At 47.2% G+C, this 26,858-nt stretch overlaps 1 protein-coding gene across 1 annotated transcript in view; it reads right to left on the bottom strand.

Moving 5' to 3' along the window:
- ASAP3 (ArfGAP with SH3 domain, ankyrin repeat and PH domain 3) overlaps nt 1-26,858 on the bottom strand; it is a 127,378-nt gene that overhangs the window by 40,218 nt on the left and 60,302 nt on the right. The window contains exons 5-9 of the mRNA XM_084815717.1: nt 15,717-15,766; nt 13,017-13,143; nt 2,532-2,617; nt 2,230-2,305; nt 514-600 (exon numbers count right to left, since the gene is read on the bottom strand). Of these exons, the coding sequence (XP_084671843.1) occupies nt 514-600; nt 2,230-2,305; nt 2,532-2,617; nt 13,017-13,143; nt 15,717-15,766 (426 nt within the window). The remainder of the gene's footprint in view (nt 1-513; nt 601-2,229; nt 2,306-2,531; nt 2,618-13,016; nt 13,144-15,716; nt 15,767-26,858) is intronic.

Here is a 26,858-nt window from a genome sequence, read left to right as displayed (position 1 = left end):
AGTCTTAAGGTGAAATATATATGAAAGATAGATAAATTTAACAACAGAGTCTTTTAAAAATATATTTTGAGCTAAATTCTTTGGCTTCTGCCCTCGTCAGTAGCTGTGCTGTTAAAACAGCACAGCTACAGATGAGGGCGGAAGCTGAAACATTTACCTCAAAATATATATTTTTAAAGACTCTTTTGTTAAGTCTATCTTTCATACACACACACACACACACAGGGGGGAGGGAGGTCAGCAATGTAAACTGTGGTCATATGACAACAAAATGCAAGATGTACAGCCTTTAACAAATTCAGTTAAACTTAAACACATTTAAAATCAACACAGTGTGACCAAAACATTACGCATGATTTGATGCAAAATTTAAATGATCAGCTACGATCTCTTGAATCGAACGACAGCCCTGATTTTAATCCTGCCCTACCTGGGATGCTGAAGCTCCTGGTCGCCCCGCCTCCCCGTGCCAGCCTTTCGTGCCCTTCCTGCGAATGGTTGCAGAAAACTCACCCCTTTGTTCTCCAGCTGCAGGATGCCTCGGAGGGAATCGCGGATCCGCGTGAGCTGCTTCACTTCTTCTTCCTTGGCCTGATGAAGCTAGAAAGAGAAGAAACCACCATGACAGGCACAGAGACAGTGCCAAAATAAACCAGCAAAATGAGTGAGAGCTTTAAGTTAAAATATGCTGGTATTTGGGGGTATTCCTGGTATTTTTGCCCCCCCCTTGCCTTCGGCCCAGCCTACCACTGAATTGTGGCCCCCAAGAGCTTCTTAGAAATGGAATTCTAAGTGCTGGCTATGACCTATCAAGCCCTATACAGCTCCGGTCCAGGTTATCTGGAAGACCATATCCTCCCTTATGAACCTGCCCATGTCCTGGGATCTTCTGGGGAGGCCCTTCTCTCAGTCCCACCATTGTCACTGGCACATTTGGTGGGAACCCAGGAGAAGGCCTTCTTGGTGGCTTCCCCACAGCTGTGGAACACCCTTCCCAGGGAGGCTAGGATGGCTCCCTCCTTGATGTGTTTCCAGAGGCAGACTAAAACATTCTTGTTCCAGCAGGCCTTTGGGACATAGTTGGAATCTGGAGGCAAGCTGCTAAAATGCCATTTTAAAATGCTGTTTTAATGTTTTAATATAATTTTAATTGTATTGTTTAATTTATATTTTAACTTTTGTATATTTTCATATGTTCTAATTGTATATGTTTTAATTTTTGTAAGCCGCCTTGTGCCCCAGTACTGGGAAAAAGGTGGGGCATAAATAATAATAATAATAATAATAATAATAATAATAATAATAATAATAATAATATAATTTGGCTCTTGGGCTGAAAGAGATTTGGCACCCCTCTCTTACACTGAACCAACTTATAGCACTGTAGGATCATGCAAGCTTTGGGGTAACACAAAACATTTCCACCAGGCAGCATGGAAGCGGAAGAGACGGAGCTTCCTATTAGCTTGCCTAATGAGGAGTATCAAGAGAATTGATATTTATGTATACAGAACTATCAGTGTACATGCAAAGGCTGAACCAAAATGCCCCTTTTTCACTGCCCTATTCACAGGCTATTTTTGGCTACTTTCAAGAGAAACAACAGAGGGAGGGAGGGTGGAATCAACATGGGCCAAAGCAGTTACACACTCTTAGAATCTTGGTTACAGTTGGCACTGAAAATTAATGGGATAAATAAAAGGCCATGCAGAAAAAGTGAGGTTTTGATGCAGGATTTGAAAGAAGTGAGAGAGACAAAGTGTCCAGGGAGGCAACCATGGAAAATAAGGGGGAGGAATTAAGGAAAGGTGAGTGGAGAGGAATGAGAGGGGATACTGGCATAAGGCAAGATGGGTTAAGCATGGCCTAAGGCAGGATGGGTTAAGCACAGCCTGAGGCAGGATGGGTTAAGCACAGCATAAGGCAGGACAGGTTGAGCACTGCATAAGGCAGGACAGGTTGAGCACCGCATAAGGCAGGACAGGTTGAGCACTGTATAAGGCAGGACGGGTTCAGCACCGCATAAGGCAGGATGGGTTCAGCACCACTTAAGGCAGGATGGGTTCAGCACCACATAAGGCAGGACGGGTTCAGCACAGCATAAGTTATACTCAGTAAGAGTCCTGCAACCTGACCCTTGCCTAGTACATCAATGGTTTAGTCAAGAGTTGCCGGTGCAGTTAAGAGTCATCTGGAAGTGTGTTATGAAAAAGCCCCATTAAAACTTACTGCGTGTAAAGATGCGGCTAGCTTCTCGATGAATGGGTACAGGTTCTGAGATGCCTTCCAGCCATCTTGGAAGAAACTGGAAGTGTTTTTTTAAAAAAAAAATCAGCAAAGCAATGTTTAGAAGCAAGGAGAGAGAGGGGAACACTGTGACGTTAGTTTGCACTGCCATATACAGCCAAATCTTGCCACATTTGAAGCAGCAACAGCAAACACAAGTGATCAGCTGTCGTTGAGGAACCATCCCAGGAAGTGATGCGGGCAACTGATCAGAAATGCCAGCCTGGACTTCATGGTGCACTTACTTGTGTTGCGCATGAAAGAACTTGATCAGGCTCTGCAGAAAGTCTGGGCCTTGCTTTGTTTGGCTTTCGTTAGCTTTCAGAAGGTACTAGATGGGGGAGACAAAAATGCCAGGTTACGGTCTAATACAAGTTCTTCAGAAAGGCCAGAGCAGGGTCTGAGTTGTCGGTAAACTGGCGACTGTGTAACTATCTTGCTCACACTTTACTCACCACGAGGGCATGGGGCTGATCTGGGTGCTACTGTAAGGCCGAAAGCAAAGGCAAGAACCAGCGTAGCACCTCTGCTTACAGACTAAAGCACTGATTAGACCCATGTTCCGATCCGAAGCCCAAGATTAACTGTGGAGTGTCTGGATCTCACTCTGGATGTAGGTCCTTGTGTAAGAGATTTGTATATTACAGTTTTAGCGTGCAAGTTGAGATGCAAGTGATTGCTTACATCTATTGCAGCTTATAATGCAAACCCATTGCAGGAAGTGATGTGGGCAATGGATAATACTTCCTTGTGTTGCACAATATAGATGTTGACAAGGCTGTGCAGACAGTCAGCAAAAACATGGGAAGTGTCTGCAGAGGCAAGTAACAGCTTTGAGGTCAAACCCTGCCCCTGGAGGAACCCATGGCTCCGTAGGCCAGATTGAAAAGCTTGGATGAGGCCCACAGGCTGGGGTTTCTGCACCCCTGATCTACACTGACTGACAAGGGCTCTCCAGGGTCTCAGACAGGGGTCTTTCCCAGCCCTGCCTGGAGAGGCCAGGGACTGAACCCGGGGACTTTTGCATACAGAATACATGCTCTGCCACTGAGTTGCAGCCCTTCCCCAAAGAACAAACATTTTTTTTTACTACTTGCTGGAAGGCAAGCAGAGCCTAAGCCAGGCAGATCTCTTGGGTATAACCTTGGTGCCACAACTGAAAAGGCCCTGTGGTCATTTTGCCTAAGAGATATACCTTTCCATGCCTGGTTCGAAATGCAGCATTTGTGTTCTCGCAGAGTTCAAAATATTTTGGCAAGGACTGCGATGATTAGGAAAAGAAAGGGGGATGTGGGGTGGGCAGGCAATGGTGAAAGGGAACAGTCTCCATTTAGAGACTGTTATGGCAGACTGTGGCTTGTTAGACAAGGGGTAGTGGGCAATGAGCCTAAGGGTAAAATCCTGTGCATATTTAGACAGAACAAAGTCCGACAACTCTGCTAGCTGGGGAATGCTGGGATTTGTAGGACTTTGTCCTGTCTAAACATGCACAAGATTGCACCCTTGGGCTCTTTCTCCCTCTCCCCTTCGTTAATGAGATTTTAGAAGCTTCAGCTTCTTTCTTTCCCCAAAATAAGAATATAAGAGCCCTGCTAGATCACATTAAAGGCCTATCTGGTCCAGCATCCTGTTTCCCACAGTGGCCAACCAGATGCCTTTGGGAAGCCCAGAAGGAGGACATGTGAGCAATTCCTAGATTTCAAGATAACATTTTAGAACCATTGATCCTGTTAGCGGAAAGTTCACAGAGCAAGTAGCAAACGGAGTTCTTTCTTTTTTTTTAAGAAACGAAAAAAAGGAAGATTTCACAATTCTGTTTAGCGGAAGACCCTTTCTTCACCAAAATGAACAAATAAAGTAGTAAATTGTTACATCAATCGTTACATGGCTGGCTGGGGCATCCTGGGAGTTGCGGGCCTTTTTTCTGTCTAAACATGCATAGGATTGTGCCCAGTACTGCTAAAATTCAGTCTCCCTCTTACGTGCCAGTTCTTCTTTGGAATTCTAAATGGCCAAATGCCAAATATGTAGTAATTGGGCACCTAAGAGAAATCTGGCAAGTTGGATGCTGTATGTTCCATGGCTACGGGTGGGAGGAGATACTGCGCTTTGTTTTCAGAACCCTGTATTTATTCGCAAAGATTAGTTGTACAGCACAGCTTTATAATCAGAAGAGAGCAACAGCATTTAAGTGTTTTGCCTTCCTTGCCAATACTGCAGCTGGAGAGATGTGTCAAGAGGCCGGAGAATGGAGGATTCAGAGCGCTCAGTGCCAGGCAGAGCTAGAGAGCACCTCTGACAGACAGGAAAGCCCCATGTGACAGGAGACAAGTTGGGGCAACAGCTTTACCGAAGTGAGCACCACCAAATGGCCCAGATCTGCATTCCGCTAGAACATTGTAACTAGAGGTAGAGAGCGCTGGCTTGTACCTCAGGTGAAAGTAAGATGGACATGGAGAGCTTCAAGCCACAAAACCATGTTCTTGGTTTTTCATGTTCTGGGTTTTCCATGTTCTGGGTTTTCCATGTTTTTCCATGTTCATGTTTTGGTTTTCCATGGTCTGGGTTTTCCATGGTCTGTGTTTTCCATGGTCTGGGTTTTCCATGCTATGGGTTTTCCATTTTTTCCATGTTCATGTTCTTGGTTTCCCATGTTCTTGGTTTCCCATGTTCTTGGTTTTCCAGCTACAAAACCATGTTCTTGGTACCCTCCCATGTCCTTGGGCACGTAAGGAGTGTGTGTGCATGTGTGTGCGTGTGTGTGTGTGGGGGGGGGTGCCTGGGTTGCAAAAGCTGGTAGTAAATGGCCCAGTTTACCTGTGTTGCAAAGCTATGGTTTGGCATTACAGGAGTGAACCTTGGGCTTCTGCCCTCCCCTTGTATGTGACTCCCTCCCTGACTTGATTTCCTCCCTGACTCCTGGTTTCAGGTGAACAGCCTATCTGCCATTGCGTCTGAATAAAGGCCATAGTTCAGGGGCAGAGCATAAGATTTGCCTGCTGAAGGTGCCAGGTGAATCTCCAGCCGCTGCCAATCAGTGTAGAGTCCACACTGTATACCTCCTCCCATATATATCTGCCTGGACCCTAAGATCAGATTCCGTGGAATGAGCACCCCAAAGACGCCCGCCTGGTGCCTACGTTGTGCTCTTTCTGGCACCAGGCAACGACCTTCTTACTTTCCCAGGCATTTTAGTCTTTCAGTTTCTTTTGTTTTCAATCTGTGACTGTATTTTAAATCTTTGCATTGCTTCTAAGTTTTATTTTGGTTTTTCACTTTTATTTTATAGTGTAGTTTTAAACTGTTAGATAGTCTCTTGCCATGTTGTGTTTCATGGTTTTAATTGTTCTGAACCAGTCAGAGAGCTTGGCTATTGGGCGGTATAGAAATGCAAATGAATGAATGAATGAATGAATGAATGAATAGTATCGAGCAGTGGAGGCTGGTGGCTCTGATTTCACTGGGACGGTGAATCTGTTCCATGTTTCAGTCAGAACACGTGGCTGATGGGAGCTGTAGTCCAAAATACCTGGAGGGCTTTCGAACTGTGGTGCTGGAGAAGACTCTTACGAGTCCCCTGGACTGCAAGGAGGTCAAATCAGTCCATCCTAAAGGAAATCAACCCTGAGTGCTCATTGGAAGGACAGATACTGAAGCTGAAGCTCCAATATTTTGGCCACCTAATGCGAAGAGGAAACTCACTGGAAAAGACCCTGTTGCTGGGAAAGACTGAAGGCAAAAGGAGAAGGGGACGGCAGAGGATGAGATGGCTAGATAGCATCACCAATGCAATGAATATGGACTTGAGCACGCTCCGGGAGAGAGCGCAGGACAGGAAGGCCTGGCGTGCTATGGTCTGTGGGGTCACGAAGAGTCGGACACGACTGAACGACTGAACAACAACAACAACAACCAGGGATCAGGTAGGTCAGCATATTGGACTAGACGGACAAATAGTGAGTCGTGGTATAAAGCAGCTTCCTCCTCAACCAAAGGTTATTATGGGCTGTTGTATCAGTGTGGACGGCACAGCAGCAGTTCTCTGAGGACTCCCCCAGCTAAGATTTTCTCTTGCCATCAGCCCCACTGCTTCTTGGGGTGAAAGATCAAGACATAACGATGGCCACCAATTTCAATGGCTTTAAAAGGGGGTTGGACAAATTCATGGAGGAGAAGGCTATCATTGGCTACTAGTCCTCATTATTATTATTATATTATATTATATTATATTATATTATATTATATTATATTAATTTATATCCTGCCTCTTTCCCAATACTGGGACTCAAGGCAGTTTTACAATATTAAAAAACTGTACAGTTAAAACATATAAATAGAAATATACAAAAGTTTAAAATATAATTAAATCATCAATAATATTAAAATTGTATAAAATATCAAAATTGTAAATGGCTCTATGCTACCTCCAGTATTAGAGGCAGAATGTCTATGTACACCAGTTGCTGGGGAACATGGGCAGGAGGGTGCTGTTGCACTCGTGTCCTGCTTGTGGGTTTCCCGTGGGCTGCTGGTTTGCCACTGTGTGAACAGAATGTTGGACTAGATGGACCCTTGGTCTGATCCAGCAGGGCTTTTCTGATGTTCTTATGCCCTTAAAGCTGAAGCTAATCCATTACTTCCTTCCTCCCAAGAGGCTTTGGATGTGGCATACATGGCATTATCCATCATGAGCTTTTAGGACAACCTTCCCCAACCTGGTGCCCTCTGGATGACTTGGACTACAGCTCCCATCTGCGGGATGATGAGGTCATGCTCCAACATGTCTGGAGGACACCGGCTTGGGGAAGGCCATTTTTGGCATTCGGTCACAATACTGGACTCGAAATCAGATTGCTGCCCAACTCACTCGATATACCATACACGCCTCGTGTCTTTCTCCCACTACTGCTCCTCCAGCACGGAGCTGCAAACTGATCCTGAGTGCTTCCATGTGCTGTTATTTATTTAACAGTGAAGCCATTCAAGGGGGTGACTCATTTGCTGGCCAAGCCCCAATCATTCCATAGAACCGAGAAAAGCCACACAAAGGAAGGAAAGCCACCAGCCGCCCAGCCCCACAGAGCTCTTTAACCCTTCTCTCAAATCCAACCCCGTCACAGTTCACAAGGAGCCAAAAGTCAGTCTCCTCTTTCAGTTCCTCATGCAAGCAGGAGATCACATGCAAAAAATGGCTGAACGCCTCTAGGGAGCCAAAACTCACATTAACTTGGTTCACTGACATGCAAAGACTATCGCCATGTGAGCGGCTGTTGATGTTTTTATCTGAGCCCCTTAATATATATGCTCTGGGGTCCCATGTACAAAATGAATTAAAACTACTGCATACCCTTCTGAGATCTCATACAAACATGTCCATATTTTTATGTGAACACCCTCTCCTTATGCCTAAGTCCCTACCCACACAAAGGACAGATTGCTGAAGGCAGAGACACTGCCAGGTTTGAGGCGGGCCCTCAGAAAAGTGCCCCGCCTGGCTAGCGATGTCAGACTAATCCATTTGTGGGGCAGAGTTTGATGGGTTTTCCTAGGTTCAGCCCCCCAGACTTCATTCCAGTTCCCACTCCCGCTGCAGCGCCGAATTAGGACTGCAGCAAGTTGAGCCAGTTTGCAGATTTTTCACGGATTTTTATTTTTGCAGGTTCAGCAAATTGCAGCTGAATTTGCACAAATGACAGCCGAGTTTGCACAAATTGTCTGAAATTTGCCCAAATTGCAGAGCCTGCAGGAAAGATGTGCAAAAAAGTCCCCAGAGTTTCGGGAAAAGCCTGCAGCTTAGCTCGCAAACACAAATCAAGTCGTACATGCCGTGTAATTCCATCGAGTCAAAAAAGAACAAGATTTCCCAGCAACGGACATCCCTATCCCTGACCCTCTCATCCTCCTGGGGGGGCCCTCCTCTGTCACAGGTTCCTTTCCCAGCAGCAGGCTTCCTTGGTGGTGGCTGCCAAGTCTGAGAAGCTGCCATCTCAAATTTCCCACAATGCCCTGGACCAAAGCTACATCATAGGCATTGTGGGCATGTAAAATGGCAGCTTCCCAGACATGGGCGCTGTGGGACCAGGGCAGGCATCTGCACCACGTGGGTCAGGCAGAGCATAAATATGCCAGGTGCTGACAACCTGGGCCTGGCTGAAGGCCCCACCTTGCTTTTTGTGTGCTGTATTCATTTGCTTTGCACCAGGGGTGCAGAATCTCAGGCACATTGGCCAAATCTGGCCTGCCTAGGGCCCCAATCTGGCCCTCAGAGGTTCTCCAGATGGTCCCACCCCATTCCACTGGCCCCACCCCCTTTCCCCCGGCCACTGATCATTTAGAGTTTTCCCAGTTTTTGCACAATTTCCCCCTATTCTAAAAGCTTGAAATGCCTCTCCTGAGGCTTAGTGGCTGGCAGTAAGAGCTTGAAGCTAAACTAGGCTGGTATTTTTTGGCTCCACCCTCTTTGCCTTTGGCCCCACTCTCCATTAGAATACAGCCCTGAGAACTTCTCTGAAATGGAATTGGCCCTTGGGCGGAAAGAGGTTCAAGATCCCTTGGTTTAGAGCAGGGGGCGGGGAGAAGGTAGAGCTCCTGGTGTTTTGGACTTCAGCTCCCAGAAGCCCCTGCCAGCCTGGCTAATGCTCAGGAATGCTGGGAGCTGAAGTACAAAATGTCTGGAGATCTCCTTTCTGCCCACCTGTGGTTTAGAGAAATGATGGGGAAGAACCCCACCTCTTCCCCAAATATAAGCTAGGGGAGAAGGTTGCGGTTGGCTGTTTTGGGAGCAGGAGGAAGAAACACTCAACCTACCTTCATAATAAGCCCCAGACTTCCCCTGTTCATTTCAGATTGGGGCCAGCTGCTGCAAGCAGCAGGGAAACGGAGCACACAAGAATGCCTTGCTGCCCCCCTCCAAAAGGAGCCCCTGCTCTCCCCCCCAGCTCCAAACATAGAGAGCTATAAAGGAGAACAGGGGGGTTATGCCTGCCCTCCCCTGCTGGTAGAACTCAGGGGCTAGGGCTGCAATCCTATGCATACCTGCCCAGGATTAACCCCACAAAACACAATCAGACTTACTTCTGGGTAAACATGCCTAGGATTGCACTGAAGGGGAGAGGCAAGGTCTTGAGGATCACAGATTTCAACTTGACTACCATGGCCAGCCAAGCGCCGCAGACCTCTGCTTCCACGAGAATTTCCTGGCGGCCACTCATGTGAAAGCAGTGCCAAGCCACAGTTTTCTAGGCATGCCACCAATTTAACTCAGGGGTGGGCAATTTGTGGCCTGCCAGATGTTTTGGCTTGCAACTCCCACAATCCCTCACCACTGGCTATGCTGGCTAGCAGATGGGAGTTGTAGGCCAGAACATCTGGAAGGACACAATTTGCCCACCCCTGGGTAAACCTCTACTCCATGCTATTTTTCTATGGCACTCCAGTTTGGGGGGGGGGGAGAGAGAGAGAGAGAGAGAGAGAGAGAGAGAGAGAGAAAGAAAGAAAGAAAGAAAGAAAGAAAGAAAGAAAGAAAGAAAGAAAGAAAGAAAGAACTCCAGCTCCCATCATCCCTGTTGACTGGCCATGTTTCCTGTGGCTGATGGGAGTTGGAAGCCCAGGCTCCCCACCCCTGCTGCAAAAAACTCATTTTCACAATATCCGCACAGATTTATCTTCGCTAACGCAAGTCGCATATGACAGCTGACGGCAGCAGGTGTGAGCAAGTCTCAGCACATCCAGAGGTGTGGGCTTCGCAAACAACCGGGAAATGCACAGCCCTACCTCGCACCTGGATTGCTATGCAAAGCTCCCCAGCGTATTGCAACACACAAAGACGAGCTTCCTTTTGCCGAGCCAAAGTCATGCTTTGGCAGCACCAGGGCTCAGGTGGTCGGCTTAAGTGATGAGCAAACAAGTCTCTATGCACAAAGCCACAGAGAATCTCGTGGAATGCAATGGAAAAATGTTCTTTGGGGAGAGAGAGAGAGTCAGGCAATGTTGCAGACAGGCTGCTAGAACTAGGAGAGGTATGTGGTTTTCATAAACATGTGGATTCCGCTATCCCAACAGAAGGTGTTAATGCACCTTTGGGATAATCCAGCTCCGTATGACTGGCTGGAAGAACACACTGTGTGCGTGTATGTGTGTGCGCGGGGGGAGTGCGCATAGCAATTAGAAAACACTTCCAGCTGCTTGGATCCCTTCCTACATGGGAGGCCAGATTATCGTTAGCCTTAGTTCATTTCTTCCACCCTGCCCCGTCCCCCCACAAAACCCCACCCTGGCCTTTTGTGAAAGTCCGGCCTCTTCCAATCATCCTTTGGACCTGGAAAATGAGAAATGCACCAGGGAAAAGGTTGGGTCTGCAGTCTTAAGCCTATTCTAAGCCTAGATGCTAAGCCAACGGCCATAGCTGGCTGGAGATGATGGAGGCTGAAGCCAAACACATCTGAAGAAAGACAGCTGGCCTAGACGAACAGCCCAGCAAAGGGCAGATGGGAAGAAATGAGGTGACAGTAGGAAACGATAGCCTTCTCAACTATGTATACTACATCGTTTGCCCCCTACCCCACGCGGGCTGGGTGGGGAATGGATAGGTTGGCCATGAGTCCTATTTTACAGAGGGCATCCTCTGTTTGAAGGGCTGCCCAACTAGGTCCAGCTTAAAGAACTGTAAGAAGGGAGAGCAGAGAAGAGGCCTTAAAGTTGCCCATCAGCACTTAGAACCTGGACAGCAGACTGAGCGGGTACACAGGTTACCTCGTCACAGTCTTCCCTACTATGGGGAGACGCACTGTACTTTTGTTTAAATTACACTAATTATTTCAAAATGTGCATCTCTATGTATACATTAGCATTTGCAAATCTTATGTATATTTGAGAGCCAGTGTGGTGTAATGGTGAGAATGTTGGACTGGGAGCAGGGATATCCGGGTTCTAGTCCCCACTCGGCCATGGAAGCTCACTGGGTGACTTTGGGCCAGTCACAGACTCTCAGCTCAACCCACCTCACAGGATTGTTGTTGTGAGGATAAAATGGAGAGGAGGAGGAGGAGGAGGAGGAGAATGTAAGCTGCCTTGGGTTCCTTGCAAGAGGAAAAAAGACGGGACATAAATGCAAGCAAGCAAGCAAGCAATAAATAAATAAGTGGACTCTCGTGACCTCTTTTTTGGTGATGCGTAAAAGGCCATCCCTGAGCTGGATCAGGACCAATGCCATAGAGGGAAGGGGATTTTACCTTCTGCCCCTGCCAGAGTGCTAGTTGAAATCCCCACCCCACTTGCCTCTTATTCACAATGGGAGAAACGCTTCTTCCCCATTGAGAATATTTGTTTAGTGCACATCCAGACCACCCAGTAACCGAAGTCCTCTGGGTGGAGCACAGGTAAATTAAAAAATACAAACAACAAACTATGATAAAAACAACACATAAAACCAACCTAAAAAACAGCACAAAGGCTAAAAACAATGCAGCACATAAAAACAAAGTAAAACCAGCAGCAAAATAAAACCATGCAAAGATCTAAAAGCACTAAAATACGTCCTTAAAATGCTTGGGAGAATAAAACAGTCTTCACCTGGTGACAAAAATATGGTAAGGTAAGCACCACATGAGTCCCTCTGGTATGGGCATTCCACAAATGGGTTCCCACCACGGTAAAGGCCCTCTCTCTTGTAGCCACCTGCCTCACCTCATCTGGCAGGAGCACCTGGAAGAGCGCCTTCGATGAAGACCTTCGTGTCTGAATGGATATGGGAGGAGATACACCTTCAGGTAGCTTGGCCCCAAGCCATTTAGGGCTTTAAAGATTAAAACCAGTATTTTGAATTGGCCCTGGAAATGGACTGACAACCAATACAGATGGTGTAATATGATCTTATTGGCCGGTCCCACTTAACAGTCTAGCTGCCCTGTTTTGGACTACAGAAGGAGTGGGGACAGAGATTTAGTTCTCATTTATTCTAATTCTCATGCTGAATAATTTTGGTAACACCTATTATGCTGCATTTTAGAGAGACAGCAGCAGGGACAGCAACTTACGGCCCTCTGAATGGTTAGGCCTACAACTCCCATCAGCCCTAGCCAACATAGTCAAGGGTGAGGGACCATGGAAGGTTTAGGCCGAAACATCCGGAGGGCCACAACTTGCCCACCCTTGGATTATGATGTTTTTGGACTGTTTTCAAAGCCAACTGTCACAAGGCTCTCTGTATCCAGGTAGGGTGGTTGGTGGTATATCAGCCTAAGCTGATAAAAGGCGCTCTGAGGTACCAAAGCCACCTGTGCCTCTCATGACGATAATGGATCCAAGAGCAGCCCCAAACTCTCAAAGAGCTCAGGTGCCATTTGTGAGGGCTAGGCCGAGGTCCCACTGAGTTTTTAGTGAGATGGAGTCAAAGGGCATAAATGGATATTGAGGGCCAACTGACTCCAAGTGTCCAAAAGGAAGTATCCAGCAGTATCATGGTGCTGGTATTATTGACGTTGCACTAGTATATACCAATGCTACTGAAGCTTTAATACCGCTTGTAAGTGCGATGGGATTCCCAGGATAGCCGTCGCACTAGCAAGCAGTGTTGACACTGGGCTAGCATTGGTTTATGCTAGTGCAATGTCCATAGCTCTAGCACTGTGCGGCTGTTGGATCCTTCCCAAATATGCCCAAGCAGGGCCCAAGTAAACGTTTACTGTCAGTCCCAGAGGCAAGGAGCATTGAAATGGTCAGGGCGCTCCTACCTCACACATCTGAAGCTGGAAAGTGCGGCGCTCCTTCTGCAGGTCCTCAGTGATTTCTGCTGCAGAGGGGTCAGCCTGGATGACTCCAGATAACTTGGATCGCTCCTTCTCCTTTTCCAGCTTTGCCCTAGGCAAATAAAGAACGCCAAAGACAGCAGGATGAGTGGATTTAGGCTCATTTGCTCTCCACCTCCAACTTTTCTTCCAAAACCACCAGAGCCACTTCCTAGAAGACTTCGGCCTGGCAGACAATAATCTAAACTAAGGGTGGGGAACCTCAGGCCTGTAAGCCAAATCTGGCCATCCTGGTGGCCAAATCTGGCCCTCCGGGATTCCCCATATAGCCACACCTCCTTCTTCTGGCCCCACCCCCTTTCAACAAACTGCCAATCATTTGGTGGTTTCCTGGCATTTGTACATTCCCCCCCAAATGCTAAAGGTTGAAATACCTCTCCTAAGGTTTCATTACCGTCAGTAACAGCTTTAACTTTAAAATGCTGGTATTTTGGGGGGGTTTGACCCCACCCTTTTTGCCTTTTGCCTCGCCCCCTTTTGCCTTTGAATGTGGTTCCCTACCCCTGACCTAAACCACAGTTAAAGATGATGATCATGATCCATCAATAAGCCTGGGCAAGCCTCAGGCTCCTGTGTCCTCTCCTGGCAAGAGGAGGAGAAAGGGAGCTCCCCCTCTCACTCCAGAAAAAGCCATGGTTCCTTGTTATGTACAGACTCAGGGAACCATGGTTTGTTCTAACTACAGTTATAGTTAAAACAAACCAGGATCGAACCTGAGGCTGCAGAATAGAGTGAAAGAAGAGCATTCAGGGCTATTCCATAGCCTCTGCTGAGAGCTTTTGGCCCTCCTGCAAGAGTGACTGGGCTGGGAGCCTTTCCATCAGGCTACCTGAACGGTCTCCACCCCAGCTGGTTGTGATAAGAACTGGAACTTTAAGAACCATTGCCTGAGCTTGCTTTTTTCCTCCTCTTTCCCCATCCCTTTTGCCTTACATGTCTTTCAAACTGTAAGCCTGAGGGCAGGGACCATATCACTACTGATACTTGTAAGTCACTTTTTGGCTAGTCTTTTCGGCTAAAAGACTTTGGATAAAAATGTTGTAATTAAATAAACTGAAAGGGGAAGGTTGTTCTCTCCTCCGCTTGAATCCATCCACAGTCATCCAAACCAGACTCCCCCCAGCCCAGTACCCTCTAGTTGTACTGGACTACCACTCCCAGCTAAACAGCTTTGGAGACAGCCTGTTTACCAAGGGGTAAATGTAGGGGAAGCCTTCACACTTGATAAGGTCCTCACCCTTTTCCATATATTCAACAGAACATGAAACAGGAAAAACAAACTTGCACCATTTTTGCATGAAGCAACCAAGTGGCAGAAATCCTTCCTGCAGGTTATGTTGACCATCTGAACTTGCCTATAATATGTCACTGCCCTCAACCATTTCACAATCTCTGGGACTGATGCAATGACCACTGAACCCTCTCTTCCTTTTTGTGTGTGTATGTGTTCAATTCCAACAATAAAATAGGAGAATGGAACAGAGGAAGCTGCCTTACACCATGGCCTTCCCCAACCTGGTGCCTTCCAGATGTGTTGGACAACAAGTCCCAGCATGGCATGCTGGGAGTTGTAGTCCAACACACCTGGAGGGTGCCAGGGAGTGGAGGCTGGTGGCTCCGATTCTGGTGAGGCTGTGAATCCATTCCAGGTCAGAACCGGCCAGAACTCTAAAGGAGCTATCCAAGGTGCTGAACGCGATCCCCAAAATAGGTTCAGTGCCTTGGATAGTTCCTTTGGAGTTCTGGCTGGTTCTGACTAAAACACAGAAGGGATTCACAACCCCACCAAAATCGAACCCACCGGCGTCCACTGGTGCCAGGTTGGGGAGACTGTTATACCAGGCCAGACCCATTGATCCATCTAGCTCAAGAATGTCTATTGCCTGACCTGGGCTCCTCCAGAAGTGTTGGACTACAACCACCATCATCCTCAGCCAGTGTGGCTGAGGATGATGGGAGCTGTAGTCCTACATCTCTGGAGGGCGGCCAACCTCAGGGAGGCTAGCCTACACTGAAGTCAGTTCTCCAGGGTTTATAGACAAGGAGTTTTTTCCAGCCCTGGCTGGAGATGCCAGGCATTGAACTCCTGGACTTTCTGCTTGTAAACAATGCATTACGGTGGCCATAAGTTCTCTTTTATAGCAGACAGCCCTCTGTTTGAAGGGCTACCGGAGGATCATCTTTTAGTTGAAGTTTGTCCAGTCCAAATCCAGTTTAAAGATAAACCATCAGAACCATTGCCCATCCACAGTTTGCGCCTGGGCAGCAGACCTGGCCACAGTCTTCCACACTGTCATGAGATGTCCTATATTTCTATTTCAATGATAACAATTATTTCAAAATGTGAATAGATATGCCCATGCAAATGTGATGCAAACCACTGTCCTCTTTTTTGGTGATTTCCTCTTTTTTTGACAATTCATGTGTGGCCATCCCTACGTGTGTGGCACCTTTGGGACCGGAACCATACCGGATGGCACAGTGGCCCATTTATAAAGGAGAGTTTTGTTGGCCCATTCACCGCCTCCTGTGTTGCTGGCTCCACACACAAAAACATCCCACCTTTGTGTGGGGCAAGAGGGAAGAATTGGCCGGCTCCGGCCAGAGGCAGCCAGGGTGACTTACACTTTGGTCTCATAATCCTTCCAAGCCTTTTCAATCTGCTTCTTTGAATCCTGAAGAGCAAAAGAGAAAGGGGTGGGGGAGAGAGAAAAGGAAAGGGAATTAACAGGGGAATCACTGAAGGAAAAACAAGGCCAGTATTGCTGGGACAAGGGGGCAGCAGCCCCCCTACCAAGCCACCGGAATACTTCCTCCTGCCAAAGCCATACGCACAGAACATCTCGAGTACAGCAAGGAGGAGCCCTTAACTGTCCCACGCGTCTCGACGGGAGCATTCTTCGGGACAGAATGCCAGAGGCTGGAAACCTAAATCTTCATTTCTGTGCACCCTAACCGTTTCTGGAACATAAGGCCCCTTGGCCATCCGACGCATAGAGCATCAGCAGGCCCATGGTCAGAATTCTGTCATGCAGAGCGGATGTGGGTTGTGAGGCCACCACGGGCTTACTCAGCCTCACAAAATACAATTCAAAACTTTTTTTCAAAAAGCCAAGTGCCTAAGAGAGCAATCCTGGGGCCCCTAGACAGCATCTGGGGGGGGGGGGGAGATAGGATTTTTCGGATTCCTGGGTCCAAGGTTGGAGACAGTGCTCCGACTTTAGACCCAGGAGTCCAGGCTCTCTGCCCCCTCTCCCTCCCCCTTGCGGAAGGAACTGCAGAGAGAACCACAAAGGCTGCCTCTGCAAGCCTGCACATGCAAGCTCAGAGAGGAGGGAAAGGGGGCGGTTCTGCGGGCGGAGACCGGGCTGTCTGGCTTAGGAAGGATCCGCCAGCTGCCCCCGCCTCCTTCACTCCCGCTCCGCAGAGCCCCAGCTGGATGGGCGAAATCGCCCGTCTAGTGAAAACGCAGGGAGAGGGGAGCGTAGAAGCGACAATTGCCTCTGCGCTCCTCTTGCCCTGTACAGGGTGCTCCTCAGCCTCCGAGTTTGGAGGCCGAGGGGCAGCCGGATCGGATTGTGCCCTAAGCCAGTGGTGGGGAACCTCAGGCCCTGGGGCCAAATCCAGCCTGCCTGGGGTTACAAGTTGGGCCTCCAAAACTCCCCAGATGGCCAATGCCCCATTCTCAATGCCCCACACCCTTTCTGCTGACCACCAATCGTTTGGCGGTTTCCCAGCTTTTGTGCAGTTTTCTTCCCATTCCAAAAAGTCAAAATGCCTCTCTGAATGCTCCATTACTGGTAGTAAGTGCTTAAAGTTAAAATATGCAAGTATCATTGGTTGGTTTGCCCCCACCTTTGTCTTTGGCCCCGCCCCTTTGCCTTTGGGCCCGCCCCTTTTGCCCTGCCATTGCTTGGTTTTTTGGCCCCGCCTCTACCCCTTCTGCCTTTGGCCCCGCCCACCCCTGGAATGTGGCCCCTGAGACCTTCTCCAAAATAGCATTTGGCCCTTGGGCTGAAAGAGGTTCAGCGCTCCTGGCCTAAGCGTTTGCCCATCATTCCAATGCCATTGCTTTTCGCAGAGATTCGTCAGAATGCTGGAAAGAGGGGCCAAGGTAACGTCTTACTGAAAATTTGCAAACCATGTTGATTTCCCCCAATACTGCTGATACCTCCCTCTCAGTGGAGGCTGGTGGCTCTGATGTCTGCGGGCATTGAATCCGCTCTGGGTTTTGGTCAGAACTATAACCACCTTGGATAGCTCCTTTAGAGTTCTGACTTGCTGTGCCTGAAACCCAGACCGGATTCATCACCCCATTGACATTGCAGGCACCAGCCTCCACTGCTCCCTCTTGTGCGAAGGGGACTGTTTTGGCTACACACCTCTCCACACTCAAGAACTGGGGGGGGGGGGGTATTACATATTCTATTCCAATGCTGCTGTGAGCAGCTTTGAGCACTGTTTACCATGGGAAAGCTGCATACAGATGATGACAAATGCAAGACCAGCCAGGGCCTACTTGGGGCCAAAATGCATGCTTTCACATATGGGGAGGGGAGAATGTACCAGGTTTTTCCTGGCATCTGTTGTGAGCCCTTGCCACACACCTCTGATATGCATCCTACACCGAATACTGAGGTCGCATAAGTAGGGATGCAGGAGAAATAGAGACGGACTAAAATGAGCTCGGATTTCTGAGAATCCAACCTGCGGAATCCACTGCAGAGTGACCCCCTCAGGCCGCCCGGAGTCCATGGACTGTTTTTACTTTCCCAAAATTTACACAAATTTATTCGTAGGAACATACGCACGTTTCTGCTGAGGAAAAGTGGAATGGAATGGGGGACAATATGCTAAATGTTACGTACTAAGGTAAATTATGCAAATTGTTACAGAACCTCTTACGGAATTATTTGTGTATTTTTCCACATGACGTGGGGAAAAATTTGCGTCTGTGAACAAACAATGGAACAAAAATCCACAAAACACAGACGGAGCAGATTTTATACAGTTCGTACATCCCTATGCATAAGAGGGATAGGGTTGATTCTGTCCTTCACTGTGACACAATATGGGCAATGTCAGTTTTCCAAGGGACCTACGCCAATTCATAGATGGCAGCCATGATGCATCATGGAAAGAGCCAGGCCTAAGTTCATACTCTTCCCTGGCCCACTATCCTTCCACATTGTGGACAAAGTGGCATGTATTTCTCCCTTCCACCATACACATAAGTTGGGTGGCCAACTGCCCTACTTTACAGAAGACAGTCCTCTTTTTCAAAGGCAGTGTTCTATTTGAAGGGCTGTCCAGTCCAAGTCCAGTTCAAAGATAAAGAACTCTAAGCAGGGAGAGCAGAGCAGGGGCTTGAAGCTGCCCATCCACAGTTCGCACCTGGACAGCAGACTGAACAGGCAGGTACACAGGTCACCTGGTCCACAGTCTTTCCCACTCACAATGGTGAGATGTCTTGTAGTTCCATTTCAGTTGTAGCAATTATTTCCAAAAAATGTTATATACATATAAATTAACATGTGCACATTTAATACAAATCGGTATCCTCTTTTTTGGCAAAGTGGAAGTCATCACCCTATACATAATGCATCAAGTGGTGTAGGAACAAATGCATAACCCCAATTCGAGCAATCTTCTCTTCTTTCTCTCTCTGGAGGGAAGCATCATGTGAATTGAGCCTCTGTGTCACATATCATGTTATGTGTATGCAGAACCAGCCTCAAGGTCCAGTATACACACATATACACACACACACACAATCTACAGCCCATGGATAACACTTCATGCTTCTGATGCAGTGAGCTCTAACCAGGACGTAAGAACGTAAGAAGAACCATGCTGGATAAGACCAAAGGTCCATCTAGTCCAGGAGTCTGTTCAGGACCAGCCCCACCATTGGGCAGAAGGAGGCAGTTGATGCTGAGTCAGAAGGAGCAAGCAGATCTGTGTGTTACACAGCTTGCCCTGCACCCCCTAAGCTAGCCAGAATGTGGGTGCAGTTCCTCAAGCCTGGGCCCCAAATCCAGCCAGCACAGGGCTCCCTATTTATTTATTTATTCATTCATTTATTTATTTATTTAATACACTTATATCCTATCTTTCTTCCATTGTGGAACTCAAGGTGGCTACACGTGGTTCCCAGGTGGACTCCCCTCCAAGCACTGACCAGACCCAGACCTGCTTAGCTTCAGTAAGGTGGCTGCCTCATGTGCCTTCAGATGTTGTCTTGGGACCAGATTAGATGGCCCTGTCACTTGCTGCAGCCCCATCCCTTTTCCCCAATCACTAATCTTTGAGTGGTTGCCTGGCTTTTGTGCCATCCCACCCACCCAATCTAAAAGGTTGACATGCCTCTCCTAAATCTTAGTTACTGCCAGTAGGTGCTTTAAGCTAAAATATGCTGGGGGTTTCAGGCCCGCATCTTTTCCCTCTGGCCCTGCCCACCACTGAAATGCAGCCCCGAGAGCATCTCCAAAATGGAATTCGGCCCTCGGGCTAAAGGAGGTTCAACACCCCTGCTGCCCCACTGCCAATATTGAAGTAAGATTCAGCTGGCAGTCCAATCAGCTTCTGTAGGTGGAATGGGGGGGGGGGAGGTGCCCTCTTACCCTTCACAAAGTATCTTGGGCCACCCCTGGCTCCAAACCATAACAGTTCATACAACCACAATAACGGTTCATCTTCAAGGTGCCACAGCAAGCAGACACTCTGCTGCTTTTGCAACAACCGCCTTCCATGGCTGCTCCTCCGGAATTTGCACAGTGCTAGCAGCCAAAAGCCAGCCCTAATGAAATGAGAGGCAAGGAGTGGACAACAGAAAGTCATCTTTTTTACTTCCAAAGCAGCAGAAGACACTAAGGAATGCAAGGGAACAATCCTATGGTCCCCTAGATAGCATCTGAGGGGCCATAGGATAGTTTGGATTCCCCCCTCCAAGGTCGGGAACAGTGCTCCGACCTTGGAGGGGGGAATTGGAGATCCAATCTCTCTTCCCCTCGCAGGTGGCATGGAAAGAACCACACCAGCTGGCCTCCGAGGTCAAGAACTCAATCTCAGAGGTGGGGGGGTGGGAGTGGGCATTTTGGTAGGCGGGGAGGAGACTGGAGAGGCCAGGATATGAGATATCCTGAGCCTCTGCCAGCCTCCTTCCCTCCCCCTGCAAAACACTTTTGCTAGATAGGCAAAAAAGCCCATCTAGTGAAAAATGCAGGCCGGAGGACAGGGAGGCAAGGACGCCTCCACCTCTCCTCCTGCCCTGCATAGGATGATCGTGAGCCTCCAGGTTCGAGGGCTTACGATCATCGAGAGCACAACCCATAGGTTTGTGCCCTTAGTATACTAAGATCTTGGCAACTAGCAGAAGAAATAATGGAAAATCTAAGAGACACAACAGCGGTCTTCTGGCTGAAGGGCTGTCAGGCAGAAGATGGAGCAGACTTGTTCCCTGTTGCTCCAGACTGCAGGACCAGAACCAACAATGGGTGGAAGTTGCAGGGAAGCAAATTCTGGCTAAACATTAGGAAAAACATCCCAAGGGTAAGAGCTTAGGATTGCTTCAGTTCCCCTACAGAGTCATAAAGTCAGAAGGTGCCTCAAATGGTCATCTAGTCCACCCCCTGCCAATGCAGGAAATCACTTCTAGGTGTCCCTTCAGCCTCTGCTCAAAAACTTCCAACAAAGGAGAGCCCATAACTTTCCAGGTCAGTTTCCTCTGCTGTTCAACACCTTGTTACATCAGGAATTCTGAAAGTTTAGCTAAAATCCCCTTTCTTGTAATTTGAACCTGCCGGTTCAGAACTTGGCCTCTGGACCAACAGAAAACAAATCTCCTCCATCATCTATGGGGAAGCTCTCCATATAGGATGACTAGCGTCACACTATAATATAGGGGCTTCCAGATGAAGCTTTTATTGTGCCATTGCCCTGCCTCATTCATGGAATTTTAGGGGGGGTCCAGACAATAAGCTCTTCCACTCATAAGCCTCCCATGTTTTCCCACACTTCTTCCGTCTTCCATGAAAAACACAGAATAGCTGCATAATGCCTTCTCATTGGCAGTGCTAGGAACCCTCTCTCTGGAAGCACCCTAAGGCATTGTACTTCGCTGTAGAATCAACATGTGAAAGGGGAGAGAAAGGGTGAGCACAGCAGCTTTGCCCACACATCTCCCCATCTTTCTAGTACTAAACACACACACACAGTGCCTCTAGCGTAGGGATGTATGGTTTTTGTTAAATCTGTTCTGACTGTGTTTCACAGATTGTAAGGTGCCGTTCATTCCATCATCCATTCATTGACGGCATCAGATTTTTAGGGATGTATGAGAATTTAGTTCCACTTCTGCAAGCATGCATTAGTGCTAATGCACACTTGCACAAGTGAACATTTGCACAAATTCCCCCCCCCCCATTTTAAAAAATGGTCTGCAAGTCCCCGGAGTCTGAGTGACCTGGAAAAAGCCATCTCACCGCAGAATCCCCAGGTCAGATTAACAGAAATCCAAACTCATTTGAATCCGTTGTGTATTTCTCCGACATCTCCACTCTACTGAGACTAGGGTGGCCATGTGTCCTACTTTATACTGCTCTGTTTTGGAGAGCTGGCAGGGTCAGTCCTCTTTTTGAAGAGGTCCAAGTCTCGTTTCAAGTCACAGAACAATAAGGAGGGAGAGCAGCAGTAGGCTTGAAGTTGCCCATCAGCAGTCTGAGCAGGCACACAGGTCACCCAGGCAGTCTTCTCCAATGTGGTGAGATGTTTTCATAGATAGAATCATAGGGTCAGAAGGGGCCTACAAGACCATCGAGGCCAACCCCCTGCTCAGTGCAGGAAGCCTGATTCCCAGGCGGTCTCCCATCCAAGTACTAACCAGGGCTGACCCCGCTTGGCTTCCGAGCTCAGACAAGATTGTACTGGATTTCTATTTAAATTATAGTGATTGTTTCTAGATTTGCACCTACATATATACAATTGCATATGCAAATGTTATGCAAATTGGTTTCTTTTATGGTGATGCAATTCCTCATTTTTGGCAATGTGCAAGTGGCTACCCTAAGTGAAACCCAACATAGATCAGCCTGCAACTGGCCTGTGGGGCCCAGCCCACTGGTTGAGCTAGCATAGGAACAGCGCAAAGTAGGTAGCTGAAAGGGAGGGGGAGGAAGAGGATGTACGTTCTGTAGCTCCATACAAGCAAGGTGCTGGGCATTCTTGGAAACCTGTGAATCTCACCTTTTCTCCTCCTTTCTAAAGAAGGGGAAGAGATGATGCCCTGTGTCTGCCAGCCAACACTGGCATAAAAATCTGTAGACACAGCTTTCCCCAACCTGCTGCCCTCCAACTGTTTTGGACTCCAACTCCCATCAGCCCCAGTCCGCACAGCCAATGGCTAGGGATTATGAAAGCTGGAGTCCAAAACATCTGGATGCCACATGGTTGGGGAGGGCTAGGGTAGAGCAATGCCTGATGAAATTGCAGCAACCTAAACCTGGATGGGGGTTCCAGTCAGAGGACAGGGGCTTCAGCTTTCGTATCTTCCCACAACTAGCAGAAGAAATAATGGCAAATCTAAATGGATTTCTGTTTCAACAGCATATAGTAAGCAGGACTATTCTATATAAGGCACACCTGTATAATACTGTATTAAGTAAATTAGATCTGTATATGTGTGTGTATTTGTATAAGTTATTTATAACTGGATTTATAATCTATCGTCTATCTATCATCCATCTATCATCTGTCTATCAGCCAGCCATCCTCCATCTATCTATCATGTATTTATCTTTTATCTATATAATTGTGTAGACACACACGCATATTACATAGCAAAGAAAGGGGAAACTAGATTCCGATGGGACAAGTGTCAACTTGCACGCCTGCGTGACAATGAGCAGAGCAAAGACTGACAAGTAATCTTTCAAAGGGTGCCATCTCCCACCTGAGATGCCCTCGGAGCATGTATCACCACTTACAACCAACTGGGTCTCGATAGTTGGCAGCCCCGTAGAACAGTCACCATGCTGCAAGCAACATTAGTGATGAAATGCACTGAGCAGTTAGATGCCAGTGGCTGGCACAGCCAGGCAGGTAGAGGTGGGGAAACAGTTCCTCCCTCGCAGAAAACTGACACTGTAGAAGTCCCCTAAACAGAACAGAAAGTTGAGCAAGCCTATCCTGCGTCATAAAGCTGATTTTCCAGTCTAGCCAGTTTCCTTTGGGCCAGGCATCTGCGGAGAAAACAAAAGAAAACTGGGCGAGAAGGAAAGGACAAAAACAGCAAGACTCCAACTCAGTTTTCTAGTGTGCACCCATATCCATGGCCCACGCTACACAGGACCATAATTCTGTGGGGTGCGCTGGGCAAGTGTACCTTACAAGAGGAGAATCAGCATGCTGATAATGTGAGGTTTCATTTAAAAGGAAATTTTAAAGCAACAAATTTCTGGTCCTTATAGGTAAGAAGATAGGTTTGAAAGCCAGTAGGGTGGCCACTCACGCGTCGCCAAAACAGAGGAATGGCATCACCCGAAAAGAGGACCAAAGAGGACACAGGTTTGCATAAAATGTACATATGCTCATTCACACATACAGATGCAAATTTACAAATCCTTACTAGAATTTAAATAGAAATGCAATACATCTCACCAGCGTGGGGAAGACACTCACCAGAGCACCTGTGTGCCTGTTCACTGTCCAGGTGCTAACTCTTGATGGGCAACTTGAAGGCCTCTGCTGCTAGCCCGTTTTATGGTTCCATTTCTTTAAATCAGACTTGGACTGGATAGACCTTCAGATAGAGGATGCCTTCAAACAGAGGACTGTCCTCTGTAAAGTAGGACACATGGCCACCCAACTATATAGGCGTGAGCTGGGGAAATCTCAGAACAGGGTAGTGGGTGGGAAGGGGGTGCATAGCTATGCAGGATTTTTGTCTGCAACCTGGGAAGCCACTGCCCATCAATGTGGAAAATACTGAGCTAGATGGACCAGTATTGGTCCATGGAGTGGTCTGATGCAGTGCAAGGCAGCTTCATATGGCCCTACTAAAACACAGTGTCTGACTCTTGATTCTCACTTTCCTCAGATTCCTCCATCATTCGCATGAAGCCAGGGGTGGAAGACTGGGTGAGCCCAGCCTACTTATTTATCATCATCTTGCAGGTTTGGTATTTAACTTTTTACTTAAGTTTAACCTAACAGAAAATAGAAATAATATGAGAGCCAGTATGGTGTGGTGGTTAGAGTATTGGAGTGAGACTGGGGAGACCTGGGTTCTAGTCCCCACTCAGCCATGAAGCTCTCCGGGTGACTTTGGGTCAGTCACTGACTCTCGGACTAACCTCCCTCACGGAGTTGTTGTGAGGATAAAACGGAGAGGAGGAAGAGGACTAAAGAGAGAGGAGGACCATGTAAGCCACCTTGGATTCCTCACAAGAGGAAAAAAGGTGGGATATAAATGTAATAATATAAATAAATACAATATTTAGAAAATTAAATTTCACTAGTGTTAGGGATGTACGGACTGTGTAAATTCCTCTCCGTCTGTGTTTTACGGATTGTCAGGTGCCTTTTCTTCTGTCATCCACCCACAGATGGATGTGAATATATATTTTTTCATCATGTGGAAAAATGTACAAATAATTACATAAGTATTTACATAATTTACCTCAGTACGTTACATTGAGTGTATTGTTCCTCATTCCATTCAATGTTTCCTCAGCAGAAACCTACGTATTTTCCTATGAATGTATATGCGTAAATTTCGGGAAAGTAAAAAAAAATCATCCAGAAGTCCACGGACTCCATGCGGCCTGCAGGGGTCACTCCATAGCAGATTCTGCGGGTCGGATTCTTAGACATTTGAGCTCATTTTAGTCTGTCTTGAATTCCTCCAGCATCCCTAACTAGTGTACTCCCATCTGTAAAATGCGTAGATTTTTCTAGCGAGACTTCTTATGACAGGCTAGAAATTTTTTACCAATTTTACAAGTGCGTAATCCCTTGATATGCTACATGCACGCATGCTATATGTTTTCTGACTCAATGTATACAGTCTATGGATGAGGGATCGCGTGCCTCAGTTCCGCACGTAGCTCTAGCTCTTTTTTGGGTCCTTGTGGCACATTTTCCTAGTCTGGATTATGGTAGATTAACAGCGATGACCTCATATCATCTGTGGGGGCCTGTACATTTTTCGTGAGGTTTCCAACCCTAGATCCAGCAAAATAAATGGATGAATGTCTGAACACACGCACAGAATAAACTATTATGTAAAAGAGTTGGGAACAGGGTAGCCACTTACACTTCACCAGAAAAGAGGAAACACGTCGCTAAAGAAAAAAGAGGACAGTGGTTTGCATAACATTTGTGTATGCTAATGTACAAGTGTAGATGCGAGATTAGAAATAATTATAATATATCTTATCCACTGGCTATCGCATCCACTGGGAGCTCTGCTGGCTCCCAGTCTGTTTCCAGGTACAATTCAAAGTGCTGGTCATGTCCTATAAAGCCCTATACGGTTCGGGTCCGGGTTATCTGAAAGACCGTATTCTCCCCGATGAGCCTACTCGTGCCCTGAGATCTTCAGGGGAGGCCCTTCTTGCTGTCCCGCCACCATCACAGGCACATCTGGTGGGAATGCGGGAGAGTGCCTTCTTGGTGGCTGCCCCAAGGCTGTGGAACTCCCTGCCCAAGGCGGCGAGAGTGGCACCCTCCTTGATAGGCTCTTGCAGGCATGCAATTTTTTTTTGTTCCAGCAGGCCTTTGGGGATAGCTAGTCTGGACCTGTGAGAATATGACAGATGGATACTATATTTCTTCTTGTATTTTAATGTTTTGATGTTTTATACAATTTTCATGCCATTGGTGATTTAATTATATTTTTAACTTTTGTATATTTCTATTTATAGGCTTTAATTGTACAAGTTTTTTATTTATTTATTTATTTATTTATTTCATTTCTATACCGCCCAATAGCCGAAGCTCTCTGGGCGGTTCACAAAAAGTTTTAATGTTGTAAGGCTGCCTTGAGTCCCAGTATTGGGGAAAAGGTGGAATATAAATATTATTATTATTATTATTATTATTATTATTATTATTATTATTATTATTATTATTCATAGAATCATCAAATCATAGAATAGTAGGGTTGGAAGGGGCCTACAAGACCATCAGGTCCAATCCCCTGCTCAAGGCAGGAATCCAAGTCAGAGCATCCCTGACAAGTGGCTGTCCAGCTTCATCTTGAATGCCTCCAGTGTGGGAGAGCCCACCACCTCCTGAGGTAGTTGGTTCCATTGTCATATTGCTCTAACAGTCAGGAAGTTTTTCCTGATGTTCAGCCAGAATCTGGCTTCCTGTAAATTGAGCCCATTATTCTGTGTCCTGCACTCTGGGATGATCGAGAAGAGATCCTGGCCTTCCTCTCTGAGCCCATCTTTCAAGTACTTGAAGGGCGCTATCATATCTCCCCTCAGTCTTCTCTTCTCAAGGCTAAACATGCCCAGTTCTTTCAGTCTCTCTTCAGAGGGCTTTGTTTCCAGTCCCCTGATCATCTTTGTTGCCCTCCTCTGAACCCTCTCCAGTTTGTCTGCATCCTTCTTATTGTGGTGCCCAGAACTGGACACAGTACTCAAGATGACGCCTAACCAGTGCTGAGTAGAGGGGAACTAGTACTTCATGTGATTTGGAAGCTATGCTTCTCTTAATGCAGCCCAAAATAGCATTTGCCTTGTTTGCAGCCATATCACATTG

This window comes from Heloderma suspectum, chromosome 10 (assembly GCF_057233095.1).
Source record: "Heloderma suspectum isolate Gila_16-S chromosome 10, 16-S_ref, whole genome shotgun sequence".
Taxonomy (NCBI): domain Eukaryota; kingdom Metazoa; phylum Chordata; class Lepidosauria; order Squamata; family Helodermatidae; genus Heloderma; species Heloderma suspectum.
This window is presented reverse-complemented; position numbering and strand designations above follow the sequence as displayed.